A 24,133-nucleotide genomic window follows, 5' to 3' on the forward strand; every position below is an offset into this window, starting at 1 on the left:
GCAGTATAATGGCAGGCATAGGAGGAATAGGAACCAAAGCAACAAACCAATCGACAACAGGAGGATGAACAACGACTGTTGCAAGAGCAAAGGTAGGAACTGTACAAGACCTGCATAACTACCTCTAGGAAGGGGAAGAAGAATGGCTAAAAGCCCGTTAGCCAACAACCCACTGAGCTACCCCGCGGCCGGCAGCGGAAGGAGAGAATGCGATGACTGGACCCGCCATAGAAGGGTCACATAAGGCTGTTAACACCTTGCCTATCTAGGAGAAATGCAATTACCACATGAGAATCAGAGGCAACTTAGAGTAGGAAACAGTAGCAGGTAGCAAGACCACAAATACTCCCTGCATGGATGGGAGAAGAAGTCACCTACACTGCAACACCCTGTAAACAACTCCCCCAGTGGAAGGATAGAATTAAATGGCTGTAGGTCAGTGCAGGTACTCTGCAAACCTGGCCCCCCAAAAGGGTGGGAGTGCGCTGGCTGTGAGGGCTACAGCAGACAACCTGCGAATTACTGCCCTTGGAAAGCCACAGATACTCCACATATGGAGAGGGGGAAAAACAGATGCCATCACTGACAAGCATCACTGTCACTCCACTGGACCCCCCCCCCCCCACTTAGTAGTAGGACATCATAATCGCCACCGCGGAAGGAGAAAAAATATGGCATGGGACTCCAAGCAGAACAATAGCAGATACTACTGTAAACCAAGGTTAGGTTACACCACCCATGAAAGTGGTGAAGTGGGCGCTGCCGCTGTAGAAGATACATCGCACCTGCTGGGAAACAGTAGTGGACAACTTCCACTGGTAGCTGGGGGAACGGAAACTCAGACAGTGCGCTCCCCTGGATGGTGTAGAGAGTCCACTGAACAAGAAGGGTCACCCCTTCGGCAACATTCACTTGTGGTGGAGTGCCCAAACTGCAGCTGCGGATGAAGGAGACATCATGCTCTCCATAGGCACAGTAGAGGGTCCATGCTACATCGGTCCTCCCACATGTATTGTGGGGTAACGGAACTGCAGATGCGGCAGGCATCATGCTCCCTGCAGGAGTTGTAAAGGGTCCATTGCACATCGGTCAACTTCCACTCGCAGTGGAGTACCGGAACGCATCTGCAGATGTGGGAGACATCACGCTCTCTATGGGCGCAGTAGAGGTCCATGCTACATCAGTCTGCCCACACATCTAGTGGGGTACCAGAACTGCAGGCGTGGATGCGGCAGGCATCACGCTCCCGTATGAATTTTGCCCCCACCAATTCATTCAATGTGTTTACTGCTATGTGTGAAGTTAATAAATTTATTCGCAATCTCACTATAAAAAAAGCACTTTTTTTTATCCCATGGCAGATCAAACTGTTGATGCCCTTGAGTCTCATCAAAATGAATACAGTGGTTTGGAATTCAGTGAGCAGTTAGCACTTATTGCGTTACAAAAACTGGAGGCCGATGGTGCCCCAACTGCTCGGGACATTCAAAGCAATTCTGTAAATTGTAATTCTAATCCTTTCTTTTATCCTATCCATTCTCGTAGTGATTGTATGGATGTCTTTCAAGAATTGGTGATGCAGGACTTTGTAGCTCTTGATAATCATAGCCATGCACATTCATACAAAAAAAGTAATCTAACAAAAAGGTGAGTCACAGGCTGTGCAATCCCTCAGCAAGAACTATTAAAATGTGTCAAAGGAGGGATAGTCAGTCATGGACACCAGTTGCTACACTGCACAAATGACCAACATATTGAGTGACTAACACTTATAGAAAACTCACTCTTGATCCTATCTTGGATTTTAGTAGGGCACTCAACATGTTGCTCACTAAGGGGGTAGCTTTGGGGGCCATTACTGAAAATCAAAAATAATTTCTATAGGTGTCACATCCTGTCACACCGATATTATATGGTCTTCCCAAAACGCACAAAGGCGTCTCCCCCCCTGCGTCCTATTGTGTCCTCCAGGGGGTCACTCTTGGAATGTTTATCCCGTCGGTTGGACCAGATGTTACAACCTCTGGTCCAGCGTGTCCCCGGGTTCCTAAGAGACACAAATGACGTATTACAACTAGGCATCGACCGATATCGTTTTTTTAGGGCCGATACCGATAATCGGTGGAAGTTAGGGCAGATAGCCGGAATATCGGTTTAAGTTATCGGCTATTTATCCCCCGCGACACCGCTGCAGAGCATTGATTTAAAGCGGGCGCTTTAAATCAATGCACTGCAGTGGCTTTTGCGGTGCCATAGGCGGCCGCCGCCACCACCCGCCTCTCTCCCCCTGTCAGGGTGGTCCGGGCCATCCTTCCTGTAGTGTCCGGCGGCATTCCGGGTGGAGGGTGAACCGGTCCGGGCTGTCTTTCTCCGGGGGTCATCTTCTCCACTCCGGGCAGGCTCCGGCCTAGTAACGCAGCATAGACGCCGCTGCGCAGTGACGCCCGTGCGCAGCGACGCACTTGATGTCACGGCATCTATGCAGCGTACTAGGCCGGAGCCTGTCCGGAGTGGAGAAGAGCACCCCCGGAGAAGGACAACCCGGACCGGTTCACCCTCCACCCGGAATGCCGCCGGACACTACAGGAAGGATGGACGGCCCGGACCACCCCCATTACGGGTAAGTTAATTTTTTTTTATTGACTCGGAGGGTGGGGGAGGGGCCTGACCGGTATAGCGGTATGGGCAAAAATCCATACCGGTATACCGCCCAGCACTACGGTGGGGGGTGCGACATGGTGCGGTGGGTCGGAGGGGCGGCCGCGGTGCGGCATTATCGGCAAGGTAATGGCCGATACCGATAATGCCCAAAATCATGACTATCGGCCGATAATATCGGCCATACAGATAATCGGTCGATCCCTAATTACAACAACTCAATAACATGCCCTGGGATGCTGGTTACAGATGGGCAACATGTGATGTTGTCTCGCTGTACACCAGCATCCCTTGGGACATAGCAGTGGTGGCTCTGGAATTTCATTTGGCCAATTATAGTCAATATACTCCTGATTAATGTGAATTCATTTTACAGACCACCCAGTTTCTTATGTCCCACAATTATTTTTCTTTTTGTGACAATTTTTTTCTGCAAACCAGTGGGGTTTCAATGGGGGCGAGACACTCCCCTTCACTTGCAAACCTCACTAGGTCATACTGGGAATCTAAATTAATTTACTCTGACTCCAACCCGTTTTCTGTCGACAGTCTGGTAATGGCGATACATCAATGATGTGCTTGTCATTTGGCGTTCCGGTGTTTCCTCCGTACCAGACTTTGTTGCATATATCAACAACAACTCATTCAACCTCAGCTTCACCTCTGAAACTTATTTAGATTCAGTGTCCTTTTAGGATCTGACTCTGGTTGGTGTTCCTGGGAAAGCTGTACATTCCACTTATCGTAAACCCATTTCGGGTAATACCCTTTTAATGGCTGACAGCAATCATCCCAAGCACACAACCAGGGCCATACCAATAGGCGAATTAACATGCCTTAAGAGAAACAATTCCACTACAGAGACATATGAAGCTCAGAAGGTTGAGTTAATGGGCAGATTACAAAAACTTGGATATTCTCAAAAACAACTGGAGGTGGCTGAAAAAAAAATAGTTGACAAACGGGATAGGAATACTTTACTTCTTCCTAAACACTCCCAAAAATCTGCAGCCAAACCAGTTGTAGCCTTAACCTATTGTCCTCAATTCAATAGGGCCTGTGGCATCAATTTGAGACATCTACATGTGCTAAAACAAGACCCGGTACTAGCCCAGGTATTATCCAAAAGGCTGCATGGTCGTCTCAAAAAAAGACAAATCATTGGGAGATCATATCTCCTCAAATAACATTGGTGTGAATTCATCCCAACCAAAAAACTGGCTTAAATGCCAAGGTTTTTATGGTTGCGGCCATCATCCATGCCGTGCATGCGGATATACAAAAAATGTTAAGACTTTTTTTAATTCATCCCAGGATAGGGAGTTCACTATCAAACAATTCTTGAATTGCTGTTCGACCAACGTTGTCTATGTCATTGAGTGTGTAGTATGTAATCTTAAGTACATTGGTTGTACCAAATGAAAATTTAAAACCAGAATTCTGGAACACCTCAATGACATAGGCAACGTTGCTAGGCGCAACATCTCTGCAGCATCTTCTCATTTCAAGAATATGCATGCAGGCTCAGATGCTGCGTTCAGGTCATATGCTATTGAAAAAGTATATCAACATCCGCGTGGAGGCGATCTACATAGACGGCTTCTGAATCGTGAAGCTTTCTGGCAAGTAACTTTTAATACTTCAGAACCATTCGGATTAAACATCCGTAAGGAATTATTTCTATATTATTGAAATTTCCTTTATTCTTGGTTCTTGCCAACTTATATATATTTATTTGATTAGGTTACATTAGTTCTTGCTAGTTTGCCCCACCATTTTTATATCTCAAATGTACCTTACATTTATTTATGCCCATGTATTTGGTTTGAATTTGCAGTCTCTGATGCAATGATTTTTTCACACATTTTTGTGTTGGTCCCATATCACAGTGTGAACATGGCTGTATACTGCATATCATCATCAATTGCCTATACAGACAATGCCCTGTTCACACTTTGTACATGGGATAGCTGAAGTCCATTACCACCCACTTTGAGCACATGGTCTTAATCATTGATTTTATTTCACCTGTGTATGTTTGTTTCTGTAACCTGTGATGTCTATATATACAGACTCTGATCACTTGTTTGTTAGCTGTGACAAAGGACAGATTTCTGTCCGAAACACGTCCAGTGATGCCCACCGTTGTTGATGCATTGATTTTATATCAATAAACTGAATTTGCAAGATTCTGCTGGATCATCTTCATCTTTCTGCATCACGCTCCCCGCAGGAGTCGTGGAGGGTCCATTGCACAGTGGTCAACTTCCACTCACAGTACCGGAAATGCAGCTGCGGCTGATACAGAGGGTTCATCTTACGTTACCCCCATGGAAGCTGCCAGAAATCCTTTGCACATGCCGGGGCACCTCTGGCAATAACCTTGCACAGGTATGGGTAACCGATGGAAAAGGAAACAGCAGCCTGCCACCAGGCTACGGGGTACTTCCCAAGGGACTGGAAGAGCAGTGTGGCGAGCCACGCTTGATGAGTACCCCTAAGTCTGTACCACTGTAAAAACCCCAGTGAAGTCGACCAACAGGTTGCTATGGAGGAATGGACCAAAGCCCAAGCAGGTGCTCAGGAACAGGGGCTAGAAGCACCTAGTGCGAACTCAAGGTCCATGGTTGTGAAAGCAAATTGGTACAGTACAGAAGGGTGTGTGTCACAAACACCCGGACCCAAGGCCAAATAGTTAAAAAATTCGAAGGGAACAGACGGGCAATCACAAGTCATTCCAATACAACCCCCTACGGCAAGACACATTCTGAAGGCTGAGAGTCTAGACAAATGGGAGCACTGTACCCAAAGATATTGCTATATGGGGCAAAGCATAGGGCGATGGAAGAAAGCTCCTAAATCGACCTCCGAACTAAAAAATCCATTTAATATATGGTCAGAGAGGGGACATTCACATGAAACGCATCAAAAATTTTGCGTGTCATCCTCGCTCAGGCACCATGCTAATATTCTCTGTATCGCTCCAATATTAGTTTAAACATATTTGTATGTTATTTAATTATTTTTAGTATATGTGCTGCAGGAGCGAACATGCGAGCAATTAAATTGACATGAAGGGGAAAATTCCAAAAAAAAAAAAAAAACTATGCAGTAGAAATAACTACTTTTGGCAACTAGAGGGGGGCCCAGTATCAAATTGAGATGTACAGAGCTGTACAGTAATTTTATATTTAGCCACTAGAGGGAGTAGTGTGGCCATAAGCCAACTTTTTTTTTTGATCAATAACTATATCGAGCAGCCCACTGAGAGGAAAGGGCGCCCTGTAGGGGAACCAAGCCCACGGCAGCTGCCGTAAAACCACCTATAGAAGGTAAGGGGGCCGGGGGGGTTAAAAACATGGAGCGACCAGATTGGCCACACACACGGGGTGCAGGCCACACTGATAGAGGCTGGTGAGAGATCAGTCTGGGGACTGGCCTCATGGCGCAGCCTGTTCTGCCCCTAATGAGAAATCACCTGGCCGCTTGGGAACGGAGACCCGCTGCCCCAAGATGACACCGGGGCAGTCAGCAGAGGGTCTCCAGCTGGAATAGAACGAGACCAGGATACAGTGTCTGGCCGCAAAACATGTACACCATGCAATGCGCGCAGGAATGGGGTGGGGTTTAAACGTGATTGCGCGCAGAGGTTTGCGGTGCAGGTGCACAGAAAGCCCGAAATAAATACATGACAGGACCCAGATGTACCGTACCAAGCCCTACCCACCACTGGGAGCCCCCACTGCAGTGACACAGGAGAATGGAGCTAGAGAGGAGAATGTGACCCAGGGAAGGGGGGACAGTACTGTCCCCTGCAGCATAGCACCGCCGTTGCATCCTATAGTAGAGGCCTGGAGGTCCGGCCCTGTACAGCCACGTGTAATAGCAGCTGAGGAGCTGGGCCTAGAAAGGAAGAGGAGACCCCAGGATAAGCAGAAGGGAGGAACTTTATATTAAAAATAAAATAAAAAAAGGGGGGGGGGGGGGGATGTAATTTATACTCACCCAGGGTCTCCATCTTCTTATACTCACCCTGAAGTCTTCGGCCAGCTTATGGCCTGACACTGCATCACGCCAAGCTGCCATAGCGAGGCGGGCAGGGGCAAGTGGGGGACCCGGACCCAGGGTACTACCGCCAGGCCCATACTCTTAAGCACCGTGCCCCTTAGTCGCGTTTAGGGGCAATCAGGTAGCGCCATGCTCCTGTCACCCCACCTAAACACAAGAAAAGGGAGGGAGAAAAAAAAAAAAAACTAAGTACAGACCTGTGTCTGCCTCCTGCTGACACTAAGCTTAAACTGATTAGCTCTGTGCCTGTGGGTGGGTATATCCTGCTGGGAGGAGCAGACCTTTTTTTGCCTAGTGTCAGCCTCCTAGTGGACAGCAGCATAATACTCATGGTCTCTGTGTTCCCCAATGAGGTGACCGAGAAATAGTCAATTGGGGTGTAGAAAAGGTGACTAACCAGTGAAAGGTGCCAAACTATGCTGCTCTCTAGCAGCTGAGGGGAACACCCAAGGGGCTACAAAGCCTAATTTACATATTTTTTACTCTGATATTGCGGCGCTGAAGAGGTCAATTTACTAAATGTGAGATATGTACGTATTTCAGGTTAAAAGCCCTATACAGCCATGGCCTTACTTTATACCCTAAAAACCTGCTGACAGGTCTGCTTTAAGAAAGGGTTTGCCTTCAAGTCAGGTTCACACAGTGTAATCTTTCCTAGTTTTTATATATTTTGTGTAAAGCCACAGCTAGTTTGAAGGGTAAACCAAAAGCTTAAAAACATCTCACCAATTGTTTGCTTAAATTGTTCCAGTTCTTCTTGTTGCTTGTGATAGGAGCTTTGCTGTAATTTTGTTTGAAGGAGATCTGCTTCCTCAGACTTCATCTCCCATTGCTGTTTTAACTGTCGATACCTGTGAAAAGGACAAATGCCAAGAATTGAACAAGGTTACATTTATTTAAATATACATTATTTAGCAAACAAACCGTTTTGCATCAAGCATTATATGAAAGCACCTTAAAAGCGACATTCCAAGAAACCAGTTTGTTTTTTAAAATTAGTTTAATTGAAAAAGTAAAAAGAAACACAAACATGCATGCATGAAGCATGATCAACACGACAGCCTACCTCGCAGGGACACAAAGTAATATACAATAGTAAAGTAGACAGATCAATAGCAATAAGGCACTTAGGCAACACAACTAGGACTTCAAGTAGAGAAAAAAGAGACATGGTCGCACATCCACCATTTGCATTTTGATCTACTTGCTTCTCAGCATAAATTCAAAAACATGTTGTTAGTATACATTTTGATCAAAAAGCACAAGCCCACTCGGCAAACAACTAGGACTTCATAGACTACAAAAGAAGCACAAATTCCTTATAACAAATAGTTTACGGTGAAGGACTGTCAGGGGAGATCCCAGTGAGTATACATCTTAGGGCATAAAGCGGGCAACCAGAGTGTTCCTGGCAGCTTGGAAGGCAGGCACTGTATTCTGAGTCAACATGAAAGCGCACCAAACCCCCCACACCTTGTCAAATTTCCCAGGGCATCCTCTATGCTTTAATACAACTTGCTGAAATGGTATGACAGCATTAACTAAATGTTTCCAACTACATATCGGAGGAGGATATAGCTTCATCCAGTGTAAAGCCATGGCTTTCTGTGCAAGAAACAAACAGTTTCCCTCAGAAAAACCTGGGCGTGGCATGGCCAGACCTCCTCTGATATTACCCCAAATAGACACAGAAGTGGTTTCAGGGGTAAGGGTACAGATAACACTGAGGACAAACACCTCCCCCCAAAACGAGCATACATAGGGGCAACCCCACATAAGGTGCCAGAAGTCCACTGACCTGTATCAGCTGGCAACCTACCCATACAGCACTAACAGACCGGTGTCATATGCATAATAAAGAGCTGGATCATTTTATTGTTAGCAGCAGGAAACCATGAAGTATGAGAGGAAATCCCCTCCTGCCACTCCTCAGAGGGCGGGTGGGAGTTCCAGTAATCATCAGCCGCCAGGGGGGAACAAGAGTGTTAAGTGGATATCAGATGGGTATACAGAAATTAGTCCCCTAGGTCCCTGAGATCGTAGTATACCTATCAATGGATAACCTGAGATTGATGGCCCAAAGCTGGGAAACTGACTGGAAAGAGCGTGCTGCAGTTGCAGGTATTCATAAAAAGAAGTTCTAGGAAGGCCAAACTCTTCTTACAGTTGAGAAGGATCTAAGCGTGTGGTCAGTGTACACAGAGTGCAATATAGTGACATTTTGTTCCTTCCAGAATGTAGGGTCTAGGTCAGAAGTCAGGTGAGTGAAGCCGGCATTGTCCCACAATGGCAAATCAGACATGACATCCGTATAGAAGTGGAGCATTTTCGTTGCACGAAAAACCTAAAGTGCCAGTCTATGAAGCAAGAGGAGACGACACCCACTAGTGGACGGAGTCTCCAGCCAAACCCGTAAACTATCTTCAGCAATATAGTGAGCTAAGTGGTGTTCTGAATTGGGAAGAGAGCTCCATACAAACCAGGAGTGAAGCAGATGTAGCTGCCCCGCTAGGTAGTAGATATGGAAATCGGGGAGAGCATAACCTGCCATGTCCTTTAGCCACTGTAAGACAGATTACTTAAGAACTGTCCAGAGTAGGAGAAAATCCCCATAGCAAACATATGCTACTCTGGACAGTTCCTAAAATGGACAGAGATGTCAGCAGAGAGCTCTGTGTTCCAAAAAGAAAATAATTTCCTCTGTAGTATTCAGCAGCTAATAAGTACTGGAAGGATTAAGATTTTTTAACAGAAGTAATTTACAAATCTGTTTAACTTTCCGGCACCAGTTGATTTTTTTTTTTTTTATTTTTTTTTAAGTTTTCCTGCCCCTAGACATCTTATCTTCTATCCACCTTATCCCCTATGCAAAGGGGACCCCCGCGATCTCAGTAATGCACCCAGCATTCGTTCAGAGCGGCAGGTTCTGCGCCGGAGGCTCGTGATGTAACGGCTGCGTCCAGCTCGTGACTTTACGGCCATGCTCCCTCAATGCAAGTCTATGGGAGGGGGTGAAGGCCATCACGCCCCTCCCATAGACTTGGATTGAGGGGGCATGGCCGTGACATCACGAGCCTCCGGCCCACATCGGCAGTCATCTGGCACGGAGCAAAGTTGGGGGTGCCGCAGCAGAGATCCTGCTACCCAAGTACCTGGCCTCCCATAATTGTCATGGTCACAGAGAAATACTTGCAATTGGTCCGGGATGCTATGTAGGGACCCTATAAGTTGCAGCCAAAAGGGATGCATTTTCCATCTACAGGGTAGAGATTGAGAGAACAAAGATATAGTAAGAAGTAAAGGAGAATGATCAGAGATTGCCCTCAGTTTATATGATATGTTTGTGGCATACCCTATCAGGGGCGGGTTACTGTATGACCCTATCAGGGGCGGGTTACTGTATGTTAGGTTAATATGGGACAGGGCATCAATAATGCATCAATTTGTGCTGCAAATTTCCAAATTCCCAGCATGCTCATATATTGTCTGATAGTTGTGAATTTTTAAAGGGGTTGTCCAGTAAAAAAAACTTATTCGGAGGGTGTCCCACCACTGATACCCCAATTTTCTGAGAGGAGCAGGTGCTGCAGAAAGCACACATTCATTTCTATGGAAGCGCCAGAGATACCAAAGTACAACCCCTGGGTCTCTTTGGCGCCCCCATAGAAACGAATAGAGTGTGTTGCATGTGCCGCCTGCAGCACTCACTCCTCTTAGAGAGCCAGATTCCAGCTCAGATCACAGGGGATCCCAGCAGTTGGACCCCCCGCGATCAGACATTTATCCACTATCCTGTGGATAAGCTGTTTTATTTTTTTAAACCGGACAACCCCTTTAATGCATACATTGATTTGTCAGATGTGCAAAAAAAACTGCATCAGATATATGTAATTCCTGGACTTGGCTTCAAGTTGGGTATATCCAAAATTGATGGCATATCTCTAGGATGATCTATGGGGGGGACCAACAATGTCACCTGAGTGTGCAGGAAACTGAAGCCCCCCTTCATTTTCAGACTCCAAATGATCATTAAATGATGAGATATCTTATATCAATTTTATGAGATGGTAATACTGGACTAATCCTTCTTAGCAGTTTAGCAGCTTCTTCCACATGCTCAGAATTAAATAGCCCATCATAAGACCTCACTTAAGCCCCTCAATCCTTTCAGGCTAGTACACAGTGACTTGTGGTCATAAAATACTGGGTTACCACAAATATGTTTTCTTGTGTCTCCTCATGAAGAAAGGATCTTTGAGAACTGTACACATTTTTGACAAGGTTTTAAGTATAGCTGAATAATATTCTGCACCTTTCAGCTGTATTTTTTAGGGAAGACAGTTCTTTTTCCACTGTCTGCAGCTCTGCCTCCTTTGCTTTCAATTCATCCTGGACATCTTTGATCTCCTGTACTTTGGCTAACACAGATGGGCCCTGGGAACGAGCACCTGTGTGGGGAAAAAAAAAATTTGTTTAACTGCAGCATTAGATACAGAATAAGGATATTTTTTAGACTTACCGTAAAATCTCTTTCTCTGAGAATCCATTGGGGGACACAGGAACCGTGGGTATATCTTGCTGCCACTAGGCATTAACAAAAAAAAAAAGAAGTCGGCTCCTCCTGGCAGGATATACCCCACCCACTGAGCTAATTAGTTTTAGTCCCAAAGCAGTAGGAGGAACCGAAAATACCACAAGAGAAAGGCCCAGCCAAAAACAAAGGAACCAACTTACTGACAGGCAACCGACCCTCAGGACAACAAACTAAGAACCAACAGGGTGGGAGCTGTGTCCCCCAATGGATCCTCCGAGAAAGAGATTTTACGGTAAGTCTAAAAAAAATAATCTCCTTTTCTAGTTTGGCTACATTAGGGGGGACACAGGAACCGTGGGACGTACCAAAGCAGTCCCCGGATAGGGAAAAACAAGACCAACCAGAATTCAGGCGGATGGCAATGTCACCGCCGCCTGCAGCACCTTACGCCCCAAGCTGGCGTCAGCAGACGCAGAAGTATGCACCTGGTAAAACTTGGTGAACGTGTGCACGGAAGACCAAGTGGCCGCCTTACACACCTGCAGGGCTGCGGCCCTGTTGAAGACCGCCCAAGAGGCCCCAACCGAGCGAGTGGAGTGAGCTGTAACCCGGAAAGGGGGAGTCTGTCCCTTAGAACGATAGGCCTCTGAATGACGAACAGCGAATCAGAACGTCTAAGAGAAGAGATGGCGGAGAGGTAAACCCATAAAGCTCTGACTACATCCAGGTTGTGGAGAGAGCGCTCCTTAGGATGAGATGGAGTTGGGCAGAAGGAGGGATGGACAATATCCTTGTTCAGATGAAAGGAGACCACCTTATGAAGAAAGGAAGGCACTGGCCGGAGCACGGCCTTTTCTTGGGGAAGAACCAGAGAGGGGGGTCGGCAGGAGAGAGCTGCCAGTTCCGACACTCCGGATGGAAGTCACGGCAATGAGAAAAGACACCTTCTAATAAAGGAAACAGAGAGATGTCCCGGAGAGGCTCAAATGGGGCGATCTGCAAAGCGCTAAGAACCAAAATTCAGGTCCCAAGGTGGAGTGGAAGACCTGTAGGGAGGAAACTCATGTGTCACACCCTGGAGGAAGGTGCGAACATGAGAATTATAAGATTCTCAGGCAAAAGAAAAAGGAAATTTCCATCAGGCACTGCTACGGCCTATAAATGCACTTTTATCAATCCTTATATGTATTAGACTTGATATGCCAGGTGTGATACCGTGCTGCTATAGTGGGCTCAGTGTGAGGTGCGGCTTCAATAGAACAACTGAACAGGTAATCCAATGCAAAACTCTCAAGGTTGAGAAATGCCGGGCACACACCTAGCCGAAAGAAGCGTCGGCTGATGCAAAATTAATTGCCTCCTGTGGTGTGCCCCTGGGTCTGAGAGCGGCTGCTCTCATTCCCCGCTAAATGGATCATCATCATCATCCTGTAATGTCTGCACCAGCATTTATGGAATAAAACATCCTATTTTGATCGGGACTTCAAACGTGGTGAGTGCGATTCATTTCTCAACCTTGAGAGTTTTGCATGAGAATTATAAGCCAGGGGGCACTGAAAAAGAATGGAAAGTGCAGACACCTTCCCCCTTGAGGGAACTGAGTGCCAAACGTGTTTCCAGTCCCGACTGTAAAAAACGCAAGCAGGTTCGATAAAGAAAAACGAACCAATGACAGAACGGGCCTCGCACCACAGAAAATAGGCCCGCCAGGTCCTTTGATAAATCCTAGCAGAGGACCGTTTACTCGCCCTAAGCATAGTGCGAATGACCCGGGAGAAAAACCTTGAGCCTTTAGCACAGCAGTTTCAACCGCCACGCCGTCAAAACGCAGTGGCAGTGAATTGGGGTGGCAAAGAGGACCCTGTGAGAGAAGGTTGGGCCGATCTGGAAGCCGAAAGGGAACGTCCGCTATGAGACGAACCACGTCGGCAACCAAGAGTGCCGGGGCCAATCTGGCGCCACCAGAATTGCCGAAACACCTTCCGCCTTGAGCTTCCTCAGCACCCTGGGCAGAAGGGGAAGCGGAGGGAAAAGGGAATGACCAACATTTCCACGGCCAGAGCCAGAGGATCGCGGGACTTCGTCACAGAGGCTGGAACCTGGCAGTTCAGGCAGGACACTAAGAATTCCACGTCCGGAATCCCCAAATGATCTCAAACACTTCCCGGGGTTGGGTGAGGAGCGATTTAGAAAGTCCACTTCCCAATTTTCCACCCCTGGAATGTGGATTGCCGAAATGGAGGGAACCTGGCTTTCTGCCCAAATCAGAATATTGGACACCTCGGCCATGGCAGCGAGGCTGCAAGTGCCCCCTTGCCGATTGATGTAAGCCACAGCCATGGAGTTGTCTGTTTGATTTCAAGCCGGACGGCCCAAGAGAATTGACTCCCAGTGAAGGAGACAAAAGGAAGATGGCCCGGAGCTCCAGGACATTGATGGGTAGACGCGCTTCCTGAGGGGACCAGCGGCCTTGAACCGTCTGGTCTAGAAAAACACCTCCCCAACCGAGGAGACACATGTCGGTCGTTAAGACCTGCCAACGCAATGGGAGAAACGAGCGACCCTCCCAAAGGAGAGGAGAGCGGAGCCACCAAAGAAGCGACCAACTAGTCGCGGTGGACAGACTGATCCGGCAGTGGAGGGATAGTGGAGACTTGTCCCATAGAGTCAGGATGGCCTATTGAAGAGGGCGGCACCAAAACTGAGCAAAAGGAATGGCTTCCATGGTCGCCACCATCCTGCCCAACACTTACATGCACGAACGGATGGACACCGGATGCGGGCAGTGCAAGAGGCGGATGCCTGCCAGAAGAGCACTCTGCTTGTGCGGTGGAAGAACCCCCCCCCAAAGCCTTCTCTGTGTTGAATCGAAGGCCCAGAAAAAACAGAGAGACTGGGAGAGGAAGAGATTAACCAGTTTTGGGTGGTTGATTAACGAGGAGAAGTCCAGAGTCTGAAGCTTGATGTGGAGACTCTCTGTTTTGGGCCAAGGACGGAGTTTTTATCAACAGGTCTTCCAGATAAGAAAGTACTGACACCCATCGGGAGCAGAGGGTGGAAATCACCGCTGCCAGGAACTTGGTAAAGGCCCTGGGGGCCGTGGCCAGCCCGAAAGGCAGAGCCATAAACTAAAAGTGACCTACCGGAACCGCAAATTGCAGAAAACGGTGTGGCAGAAAAATGGGGATGTGTGGTATGCATCCCAGATGTCCACTGAAGACAGGAATTCGCCCTGATCCATGGATGCAACAACCGAACGGAGAGATTCCATCTGGAAGTGCTGCAGGTGTAGATGTCGGTTGAGGAGCTTCAGATCGAGAAATCGGACGAACCGTTCCCCCTTTTTGGGAACAACGAACAGGTTCAAATAGAAACCCAAAAATGTTTCTGGACAGGACACAGCACGATGACTTCCTGCACCAGAAGGGTGTGAAGTGCAGACTGAAAGGCCGGGACCAGAAAAAACAATCCCAGGGAAAAGAACCAAACTCTATTCGGTAGCCGACTGAAACAATGTCTGGAACCCAGGAATCCTGGACCTGCGCCAACCAAGTGTCCTGAAAGAGGGACAAGCGACCGCCCACCCGAGGGAAAGGCTCAGGTAGGGGCACCCCTTCAGGCTGAGGTAGGCTTGCTAGTACCTGACTTGGCGGAGAAACATCCTGAACGGCCGTCCTGCTTCCAGGAGGGGACGGGACTTGAAGGTAGGAGCCTTTCTGGACTGCGCGGATTCGGGCTTATCCTGACTCCCTGAGCCAAGGGAACGAAAGGAAGAAGCCTTACTGCTAGTGAAGCAGAGAGCTCTTACCGCCAGTAGCTTCAGAGATGATTTCATCCAGTCTTTTGCCAAAAACACGGCCACAACTAAAGGGCATCTCAGTGAGAGATTTCTTGGAGGCCGCGTCAGCATGCCAAGCCTTCAACAACACAGAGTGGCGAATAGCTACCAAGTTGCCAGAAGCCAAGGCTGCACAGCGTGCAGATTCCAAGGAAGCCAAACATAAATAATTGCCAGCATTGGAGATCTGGAGTGCTATATCAGCCAGATCATCAGGAGCCACCCCAGATAAAACACCTAGGCAAAGTTGAGAGGCCCAGGCAGACAGGGCTTTGGATAACCAAGTGGCGGCAAAGGCCAGAAGGATGAGCCAATCGCCACAAAGGCGCAGTACACCAAATTTTCAATCCGCTTGTCCACGGGGTCCTTGAAAGAAGCCGCATCAGCCAGAGGAAGAGTGGTGGATTTGAATAAGCGAGAGACTGGAGGGTCCACTAAAGGCAAGGAGGTCCATTTGGAGAACAGGTCCTGGGTTAATGGAAACATAGCCTTCAGCCGTTTAGACCCTTGGAAGAGTTTCTCCGGATGCTTCCATGCAGTCTCTAGCAGGTCAAACTCCTTATGAGAATTGGAGTCCATCAGTTCCCCAGGAGACCAGGAACGAGCAGTGGAGGCTCCGGATCCAGGCGACAGGGATCTGGCTAGGTGGGCCGGAGATCGGGAATGGCCCCTAGGGGAGCGACCATGTGAGCGAGGATACTGCCTAGAACAGTGTTTCCCAACCCAGTCCTCAAGGCATACCAACATTCCGGGTTTTTTCAGTTACTCCATTGGAATAGAACAGGGAAAAATTTAAATCCTGGACTGTTGGTGTGCCTTGAGGACTGGGTTGGGAAACACTGGCCTAGAAGATGGGGACCTGGAGCAAGAGCAGCGAGGAGACCTACGCTAAGGGGAGGAATCAGAATAAATTACCCTGGGATGCCTGTGAGTGTGGCGGCCCGAGGACACCAAGTTCGCCTCCTGGGAAGGTGGATGCAAGGAGGAATGCTTTAAGGCAGTAGCCACCTCTCTTGAAACATGCGCCAGATCAGAGATCATCTGAGACAGTGAAGACCACGTGCTCCAAGGAGCTATCCTGGGCGGGGGGATTGGGACGTAGGGCTAAGCAGGCCGAACCACCTGGCAGTTTAACTTTACATCCCGTGCAAGCATAGTAAGTGACCAAAGCAGGGACCGCCTGTCTGTTAGAGGGTTCAGAGCTGGGTACAGACATTGCAAAACAGATAAGTCTGCTATCTCAGAGACAAAAAGAAAAGGAACAAGCTCACCCAAGTTCCTGTGTCCTGAAGTCGCAGTAGTCTTGCAGGGAGCAGATCCCAAGAGCAGCCGACAGCGGCAAGAGCAGCAGACAGCGGCAAGAGCAGCAGACAGCGGCAAGAGCAGCCGACAGCGGCAAGAGCAGCCGACAGCGGCAAGAGCAGCCGACAGCGGCAAGAGCAGCCTCAGCAGGAGCAGCTTGCAGCAACAGCCTAGCGTGATGCAGTAGCATGCGGTCAGACCTGTGGTGAGAGACTTGCTGAGAGACCGGAGCCGCACATCAGCGGGCTCAGTTGCAAGGCATGTTACCCCCTCGATGATCATAAGGGCCACCGATAGGCTAAAAGAATCAGAGGGAGGAGCTACCCACGGAGAACAGGCCGAAGCCACGGGCTAAATTTATGGGCAGCAGCGAGTCCCGCTACCCATGCCTCACGTGTGGGAGAGAACAGAGCCTGGCAGCGGTCTCCGGATAAGTGAAGACGGCAGCTAGGACAGATAAGGTCTGAGTATAGAGCGGACACATACAGCAGTAGGACCTAGAGAGAGCACCCTTCTTACTGTCCTATTGAAAAATAAAGGAAATACTTCTCCACAGGCTGTTCCCAAGTAAGAGAGCGGTCACAGGAGAAGCATGCAGCTGCAAAGCGACCACAGGATAAAGAGTAGGGATCGACCGATTATCGGTATGGCCGATATTATAGGCCGATAATCACGATTTTGGGCATTGTCGGTATCGGCAATTATCTTGCCGATAATGCCCTGCCCCCCGCACCGCGACCGCCACCCCCTCGACCCGCCGCACCCCCGACCCACTGCACCGCGTCGCACCCCCCACCGTGATGCTAGGCGGTATACCGGTATGGATTTTTTCCCATACCGCTATACCGGTCGGGCCCCTCCCCCACCCTCCGAGTCAATAGAAAAAATTAAACTTACCCGTAATGGGGGTGGTCCAGGCCATCCTTCCTTCATGTAGTGTCCGGGGGCGTTCCGGGTGGTCTGGTCCGGGCTGTCCTTCTCCCACGGTCTTCTTCTCCACTCCGGGCAGGCTCCGGCCTAGTACGCTGCATAGACGCCGCTACGCCGTGACGTCAGGTGCGTCGCTGCGCACGGGCGTCACTGCGCAGCGACGTCTATGCAGCGTACTAGGCCGGAGCCTGCCCGGAGTGGAGAAGATGACCGCCGGAGAAGGACAGCCCGGACCGGACCACCCTCCACCCGGAACACCCCCGGACACTACATGAACGATGGATGGATGGCCCGGAGCACCCTGGCAGGTAGGGGAGAGAAGCGGGTGGTGACGGCGGCAGTCTATGGCAACGCAAAAGCCACTGCAGATCATTGATTTAAAGCGCCCGCTTTAAATCAATGATCTGCAGCGGTGTCGCAGGGGGTTAAATAGCCGATAACTTATACCGGAATATCGGTATAAGTTATCGGCTATCGGCCCTAACCTGCACCGATTATCGGTATCGGCCCTAAAAAAAACGATATCGGTCGATCCCTAATAAAGAGAGCCCTAAACAGAGGTCAGGGATAAAGGAGACAGTATACTTACCTAAGAAGATGTCCCATATACTCACCCCTGAAGGCTTTGACCAGCCAGGTGTCAACTGCGTCATACCAGGCTGCAAGAAGTGGGCGAGTAGGCAAGGCAATAGGTGACCCAGACCCAAGGTACATCCTTAAAAGTGCTGGTCGGTGGCGAGAAAGGGTTAACAGTCCATTCTCTATGAACTGTGCCCGTCCTTTCTTTTTTTTTAATGCCTAGTGTCAGCCTCCTAGTGGCAGCTAGATATACCCACGGTTCCCGTGTCCCCCAATGGAGCCGAACGAGAAAATAAACTTACATCACTTTTTATTATAGGCAAATTTGTCTTAAACACAGTAAAAACACAATTAAAACATTCTTACAGCTGCCAAAACGTTTATGTACAAAGCATTAAAATGAATATAATGTGTTACCTCCACTAAGTGTTCCTTGTGGATCAAAGGTATCTCCTCCAAGAGTTACAGTTTTGGTTAACACGCGTTTGTCAAAGGTCACTTTTTTAGCATTGTCAAGTGTGTCACAGACCAATGTGGTGCCAAACACATACTCCATAGCTTTTTCCAGCTCTGACTCATATCCAACCAATGAAAGGGCGAGGTGAACATTGTCAGCTCCAACCTACCAAGAAGAGAAGAAGGAAAAAAAAAACAGATGTCTTTGCATTTCTCCAGAACAGATTTCACACAACCTTAATAAATTGAACCTCACACTCTGAATAGGCTCTAAATAAAATACATACCAGATTTTTTGCAACATTAATGGTATCATTTCCTATACGACGAGCTGAAATTTTATTGAGGGGAATGATGGTAAGTCTCCTCTTCAAATCACCTTTTTCAAGCAATTTTTTACCTGTAACCTAACGTGTACAGAAAGAAACCCATTAACATGCCATTCACCTACACATTTTTCCTAACAAATTTCAATACAAGTCAAAGTTACCTCTGTATCTACCACAACATTGTACAGCCGACCCCCAGCCACCACTTCTAAGGCTGTTGCAGTAGAAAGGTCTTTCACAGAGATCAGTTTAGCCACAAGACCCTTCACACGGTTCTTATCCCAACCCTTTTCTGGGTCCCTTTTAAAAGACAAAATATAGTACAGTACAATGAAAGATAAGTCAGACCTGTGCTAAGCTCAGTTTTTTGTGCATATACCAATTCCCTAGTACAAATCTGCCATCATTACTGGCCTTAAAGCTCCACTCGAGTCAAAATTATTATTCCATCAGGGGACATTAGCAGGGTGAGGCTGAACAGCCGTCCTGCTACCCATCTGGCTTTGTTTCTCTGTCATGCATGAATTTTCAATGGAAAGGAAAGAGGAAGTCACTGTCAGCTGAAGATAAGCTTCCAGATTTCTAACAAAAAGATTGGGAAGTTGAAATCAAACATCCACTAACATCAGGGGGCAGAGACGAACATTCCCTTCAACGCATGACTATTGACAGAAGTGTAAATCCAGAGAAATAAACATAAATATGGGTGGAGCTTTATGTGAGGTGTATGAAAACTCTGCACATATCAAACCTCCCATTATATATGTTTAATACATATTTTTAGATAACCTCCCTATCCATGACTGCAGTATTGTGACATACCTGTATTCAAAGTAAAGACTGGAATAGCGAGCCATCAGCGACTCATAGGTCTCTCTAAGGCGCCCTACATTCCGAGATAAATCCCTGCGCTTTTCCAAAAGCTGTTCCTCTTTTCCATCTAGAGATAAGAATGATATATATGAAATTTTTATTTAGCTTTCCAAAAATGATAGCGTTTCCTACAAATGTCATGTTGGTTAGGCAGCTCTCAGTACCTTCATAACTGAGTTTCTTCATTTCCACTTCAAGTTTCTCCTTGTTTTTCTTAACAGCTTCAAATGCTTCATTGTCCTTCTTGTAGCCACTGTCCATCTTCTTTACCTCAGCCTGCTTCGTTTTTAGTTCCTGCTGTGCATGTTTCAGTTTCAATTGCGCCTGGAAAATAGGATGTGACATTTAATATATTTTTTAATAGTGGATCTTTTAGTCACCCTAACAAGGTATCTGTAGTTTACTAACAAGGATTAAAAGATAACCATACCCACATCAGTGTACACTTTTTTAGTACCCCTGCTAGCATAAAACACTAAATATTTGTTGGTAGTGAAAATAACTGTGTCTTAAAATAAGGATAGTGAGACAATAGTTTACTTGTAATAAGCACTCTCCCCCGAGTAGAACACAGAACATTTCTAATTTATATAAAGTCCATTCCATAATATGCTGAGCATGCCATGTAAACATTTTACATAATGCTGAATAAAAAAAAATTGATAATTTCTAGCATGTTTGTCAACTGCGCACAACAGCCAATAATCTGGACCAGAAACTATGTGGCTTCTAGAACATCCAAATGTTGTTACTAGGTATGTACCAGTCACAATATAACACCCCATATACCTTAGATACCTTGGCAGACAGATTTTCTGACACAACATAAACGCTAAGCAGCTGTGCGTTTTTAAAGCGAAGGAGTGGAGTATGGTGTTGCAAAAGCACAACTGGTGGTGGATTACTGTATGTCCCAGGAGAACAAAAATATTTGTCATGGTGAAATCCTACTGCCCGATCTCTCTCTGAAGGACATTATACATACGATGCAGATTTTCTGCAGCACAAAATTTGCCAAAAAGGCAGAAGTGGATCAAACTGGAAGGGGAAATATTAAAAAAGGATATATATTTTTTTTATACTCCCCGTAAAATCTCTCTTGTAGCCTTCATTGGGGGACACCTATACTGATGGGTATATGCTCTTGCCACTAAGAGGTGCTGACACTAGGAAAAAAAAAGTCGGCTCCTCCCTGGCAGGATACACCCGCCCACTGGAAGTGAGGTAATCATTTTAGTAACAAAGCAGTAGGAGATGCCAACATAGAAATACGTCCAAAGGACCCCAGAAAGGAAACCCGGATAAAAACCCAATAACCGGAAAAGACCATCCGGACAAAAATTGGAAAAAAAAAAAAAAAAAAAAAAAAAAAAAAGGGTCGAGTGCGGTGTCCCCCAATGAAGGCTACGAGAAAGATTTTGTGGCGAGTACAAAAAAAAAAAAATCTCCTTTTCTCGCTCGCTCTTCATTGGGGGGGGGGGGGGGGGACACCTATACTGATGGGATGTACCAAAGCAGTCCCCTAGGGTGAGAAAAACAACCACTAGCAGAAGGGGAGCATTCCAGAGACTGAATCCACTCTTCCGAAATGCCTGCAGACAAGACCCCAGGCCAGAGACAAACGAGGCCCAGAAACTGAGATTCCGGAGATCCCCCCCATCCATGGATAAGGATTAAGACACTAAGGAAGAGACCGGGCTTCGCAGAGACTCTAAACATACGTCCATATGGAGAGACAAGAAAAGGTCGACTAGGAAGCAAGATGGGCCGGAACCACCCTGTAGGAAACAACGCCAAGGAACACAGAACCAGACAGAGGGCTAGCCCAGTTCGAAACCAAATATGGAAAAAAGGGAACAAGAGAGCCCCATCCAGAGTCAACCAAGTCAAGAGAACATGGCGGAAAAAAGCCAGGGAGAGCAGTGGACTCCTGAGCATAAGGTTAAAAAAAAATAAAAAAAAAGGAAACCAGCTCTAGAGAGGTCTGGCAGATAAGATCAATGACCTGAACGTCCGCAGACCCAAAAACCCCTATCCCAGGAGCCCGACGCGAGCACCCGGGAGGGGCGAAAAGAGCTTCATAGGCAAAATCCAGATGACCGGAATGCCTTCCATCTCGGGAGTACATTGACCCCGAAGGAGGAGACAGAAGGAAGAACGGACAAAAAAAAAAAAAATAAGTAGAGGAACGCCCTGAAAAGGGCATCCCGGAACACCAGTGCGACAGACATGGGAAGTGGAGGTTCCCGAGTCTCCTGAAAGACTTACACCTGAAGGGCAAGTAAACCCAAGGTTCTCAAAATGCCCCAGGTGACAACTTCTGTGACGAGACAGAAGAAGTGTGGAACAGAAAAAAACACCGCACAAATGGGATCACAAAGAAGTCTGGGTAGGAGTGCTACACGTGCTCGAGACCTTAACCATTACTAAGGCCCATGAAACCAGGAGGGCCGACCTAGAAAGAAGGCCCACCACAGCATCCTGGGATAGTGTCCAAGACAAGGAGACTAACTGGCCTTGGATCTCAGTGGTCCGAGCGGACCAGAGCACTCCGAAGCAACATCCCGCCAGGACGGGAACAGAGGGGGAACAACAGGGAACCCAGCAGGGCACAGGTAGGTTATTCCAAAGACTGAGTCAGTATAGTGCAACTGACACAGTCAAAGGGGAGGATAAACACCCCCTCCAGGGAGACCGCTCCGAGGATGGAGGAGAGCAATGGAAGGACCCCCAACAACTGACGGTGGCTAGACAGGCTGTCGTCGAGCTATACATGAGTGGATAAACTCTGCCCACAGAGGAGAGTGCATAAACTCGTGTCAAGGCTGCATGAGCAGCAGTAGACAACCGGAAGGGAGACAGGCTGCAATAGTGGGCAAAAGCACACAACACAGCAAAAAGCTCATCTGAATGCTCACAGCCAAAAAAAACAAGGGCCCAGCCCGATACCCCACCTAAACAGTGGGAAGAGAGAGAAGGCTCCATCTTGGTAGTTCAAAGCACTCAGTGAAATAGTCCCCCTAGAAGAGGGGAAAACAAGGGGTGGTCGAGAGGAAAACCATGCCCTGGACCCACCAAGCTCCCTGGTCTCCGTACCCCCTGAGGAAGGGAGATGAAAAAGTGCGCCAGGCACTGCAGAAGCAGAGAAATGCCGCCCCACGGCAACGGAACGAAGTACTGGGTGTGCGGAGCCCCCAGGAACTCTGCTACAACACAACGAGGCATGGAGGAGCCAATGTGCATCCCCAGAGGGATCGAAATCCTGGACCCTAGTGCTTGGCAAAGCTACAAAGAACCAACAGCATTGAGAGGAACACCCCATCAGGGTAAAACCCTGGACCAGATAGACACCAACAGATTCAACCCGGTTAAGTCTAAGGCAACAGAGCAGGCGCCTGAGCCACCCTGCCCCGGAACTCCGGAAGATACCTGGAGACATTTGGGGGGGCGCAAAATGCCCATGCCAGCACAAAGGTGCCCAACCGCCGCAGACCTACAGAAACAAGATCACAGGAAGGCCCGAGGCACACCCCACCGATAGAAGGGAAGGTGGGCTATACAGGTGCAGGGGGGCCTTAGAAGACGTAGGGACATAGACATTTCCAATGAACACACAGAGAGGCCCTACGTGGAGCTTCACATGGAAGTGAGTCACCGCATTGCAGTCACGGGGGCTGCAAAAATGGGGGGAGGAAACCTTGAGAAGTAGAAAGCAATGCAGACACAGAGTGGCTATCTGGCATGGGAACCATGGTCACACCGGGTCCCGCCTTCAGACCCACACACAAAAAGTGGGTCACCAGCCTCCAGCCATGAGAGTGGCAGGCATGTGGAGGGAGACCTTGTAAGGTAGGGAACCCCACACACAAGCATGTGGCGCATTGCAGAGGGCTATGGAGCAACATGGGGAGACCCACTCGGAACTACGTCCAGGCAGTGGGTTACCTGCACGTCCGCACGCAGTGGGAAGTGTATGGTAGATGATCGGACGTAGCAGTAAACCACGGAGATAGTCGTCCGGCTGACAGGTGGAGTATTTCTGAGCACAAAGGAGCGCTCCTTTGAACCCTCTCATAGACAGTGGTTCACAGGAGTGCAGCCAAACTTATGGGTGACCCGTGGTGTAGGAGACCATGCAGACTAATGACTGGTTGACTGGCAGCAGTTCCATGTGCCTGCAGGAACCCTCTAACAGAGTCCTCACACCAACAGTGATTTAAGGGAAACCATAGCTATGCACGCGGCAGCCCAGAGATGGGAGACCAACAGCAGCGGAAACCGTGCAGACAACAATCTGACGTAATGAGTGACCCTCCAGTCACTGGTGATAAGGGGACACAGTCAGATAGGCAATAACTGTGCTTCTTGGACACATGGGGAAAGGCAGTGAAGCCTAGAAGCCATGGATAGAATCCCCGTCACCCTGGGAGATCGGGGGAGGTTTAGGAGCAGTGGATTGAATCCCCTATGCCCTGCATAGGGTCCACAGGACACGTCAGGTGACACCGCGCACTAGCAGTGGGATACCAGAACTTCAGCAGCCGATACTTCAGCCCTTGGAGGAGT

The 24,133-nt window shown here is 48.1% G+C and overlaps 1 protein-coding gene and 1 non-coding gene across 3 annotated transcripts in view; both read right to left on the reverse strand.

The window, feature by feature from the left end:
* Nucleotides 1-24,133, reverse strand: part of SMC2 (structural maintenance of chromosomes 2) — a 49,646-nt gene that overhangs the window by 9,136 nt on the left and 16,377 nt on the right. For both annotated transcript variants that reach the window (XM_056518802.1, XM_056518811.1), the window contains 7 exons: nucleotides 19,732-19,891; nucleotides 19,517-19,634; nucleotides 18,856-18,994; nucleotides 18,653-18,772; nucleotides 18,327-18,531; nucleotides 11,039-11,174; nucleotides 7,453-7,577 (listed from right to left, as the gene is read on the reverse strand). In XM_056518802.1, the coding sequence (XP_056374777.1) occupies nucleotides 7,453-7,577; nucleotides 11,039-11,174; nucleotides 18,327-18,531; nucleotides 18,653-18,772; nucleotides 18,856-18,994; nucleotides 19,517-19,634; nucleotides 19,732-19,891 (1,003 nt within the window). The remainder of the gene's footprint in view (nucleotides 1-7,452; nucleotides 7,578-11,038; nucleotides 11,175-18,326; nucleotides 18,532-18,652; nucleotides 18,773-18,855; nucleotides 18,995-19,516; nucleotides 19,635-19,731; nucleotides 19,892-24,133) is intronic.
* On the reverse strand, nucleotides 5,568-5,670 carry LOC130345344 (U6 spliceosomal RNA). The gene has a single exon (XR_008884077.1). It is a non-coding gene; the product is annotated as a U6 spliceosomal RNA (small nuclear RNA).

The sequence above is a fragment of the Hyla sarda genome, chromosome 1 (genome assembly GCF_029499605.1).
Source record: "Hyla sarda isolate aHylSar1 chromosome 1, aHylSar1.hap1, whole genome shotgun sequence".
Classification (NCBI taxonomy): domain Eukaryota; kingdom Metazoa; phylum Chordata; class Amphibia; order Anura; family Hylidae; genus Hyla; species Hyla sarda.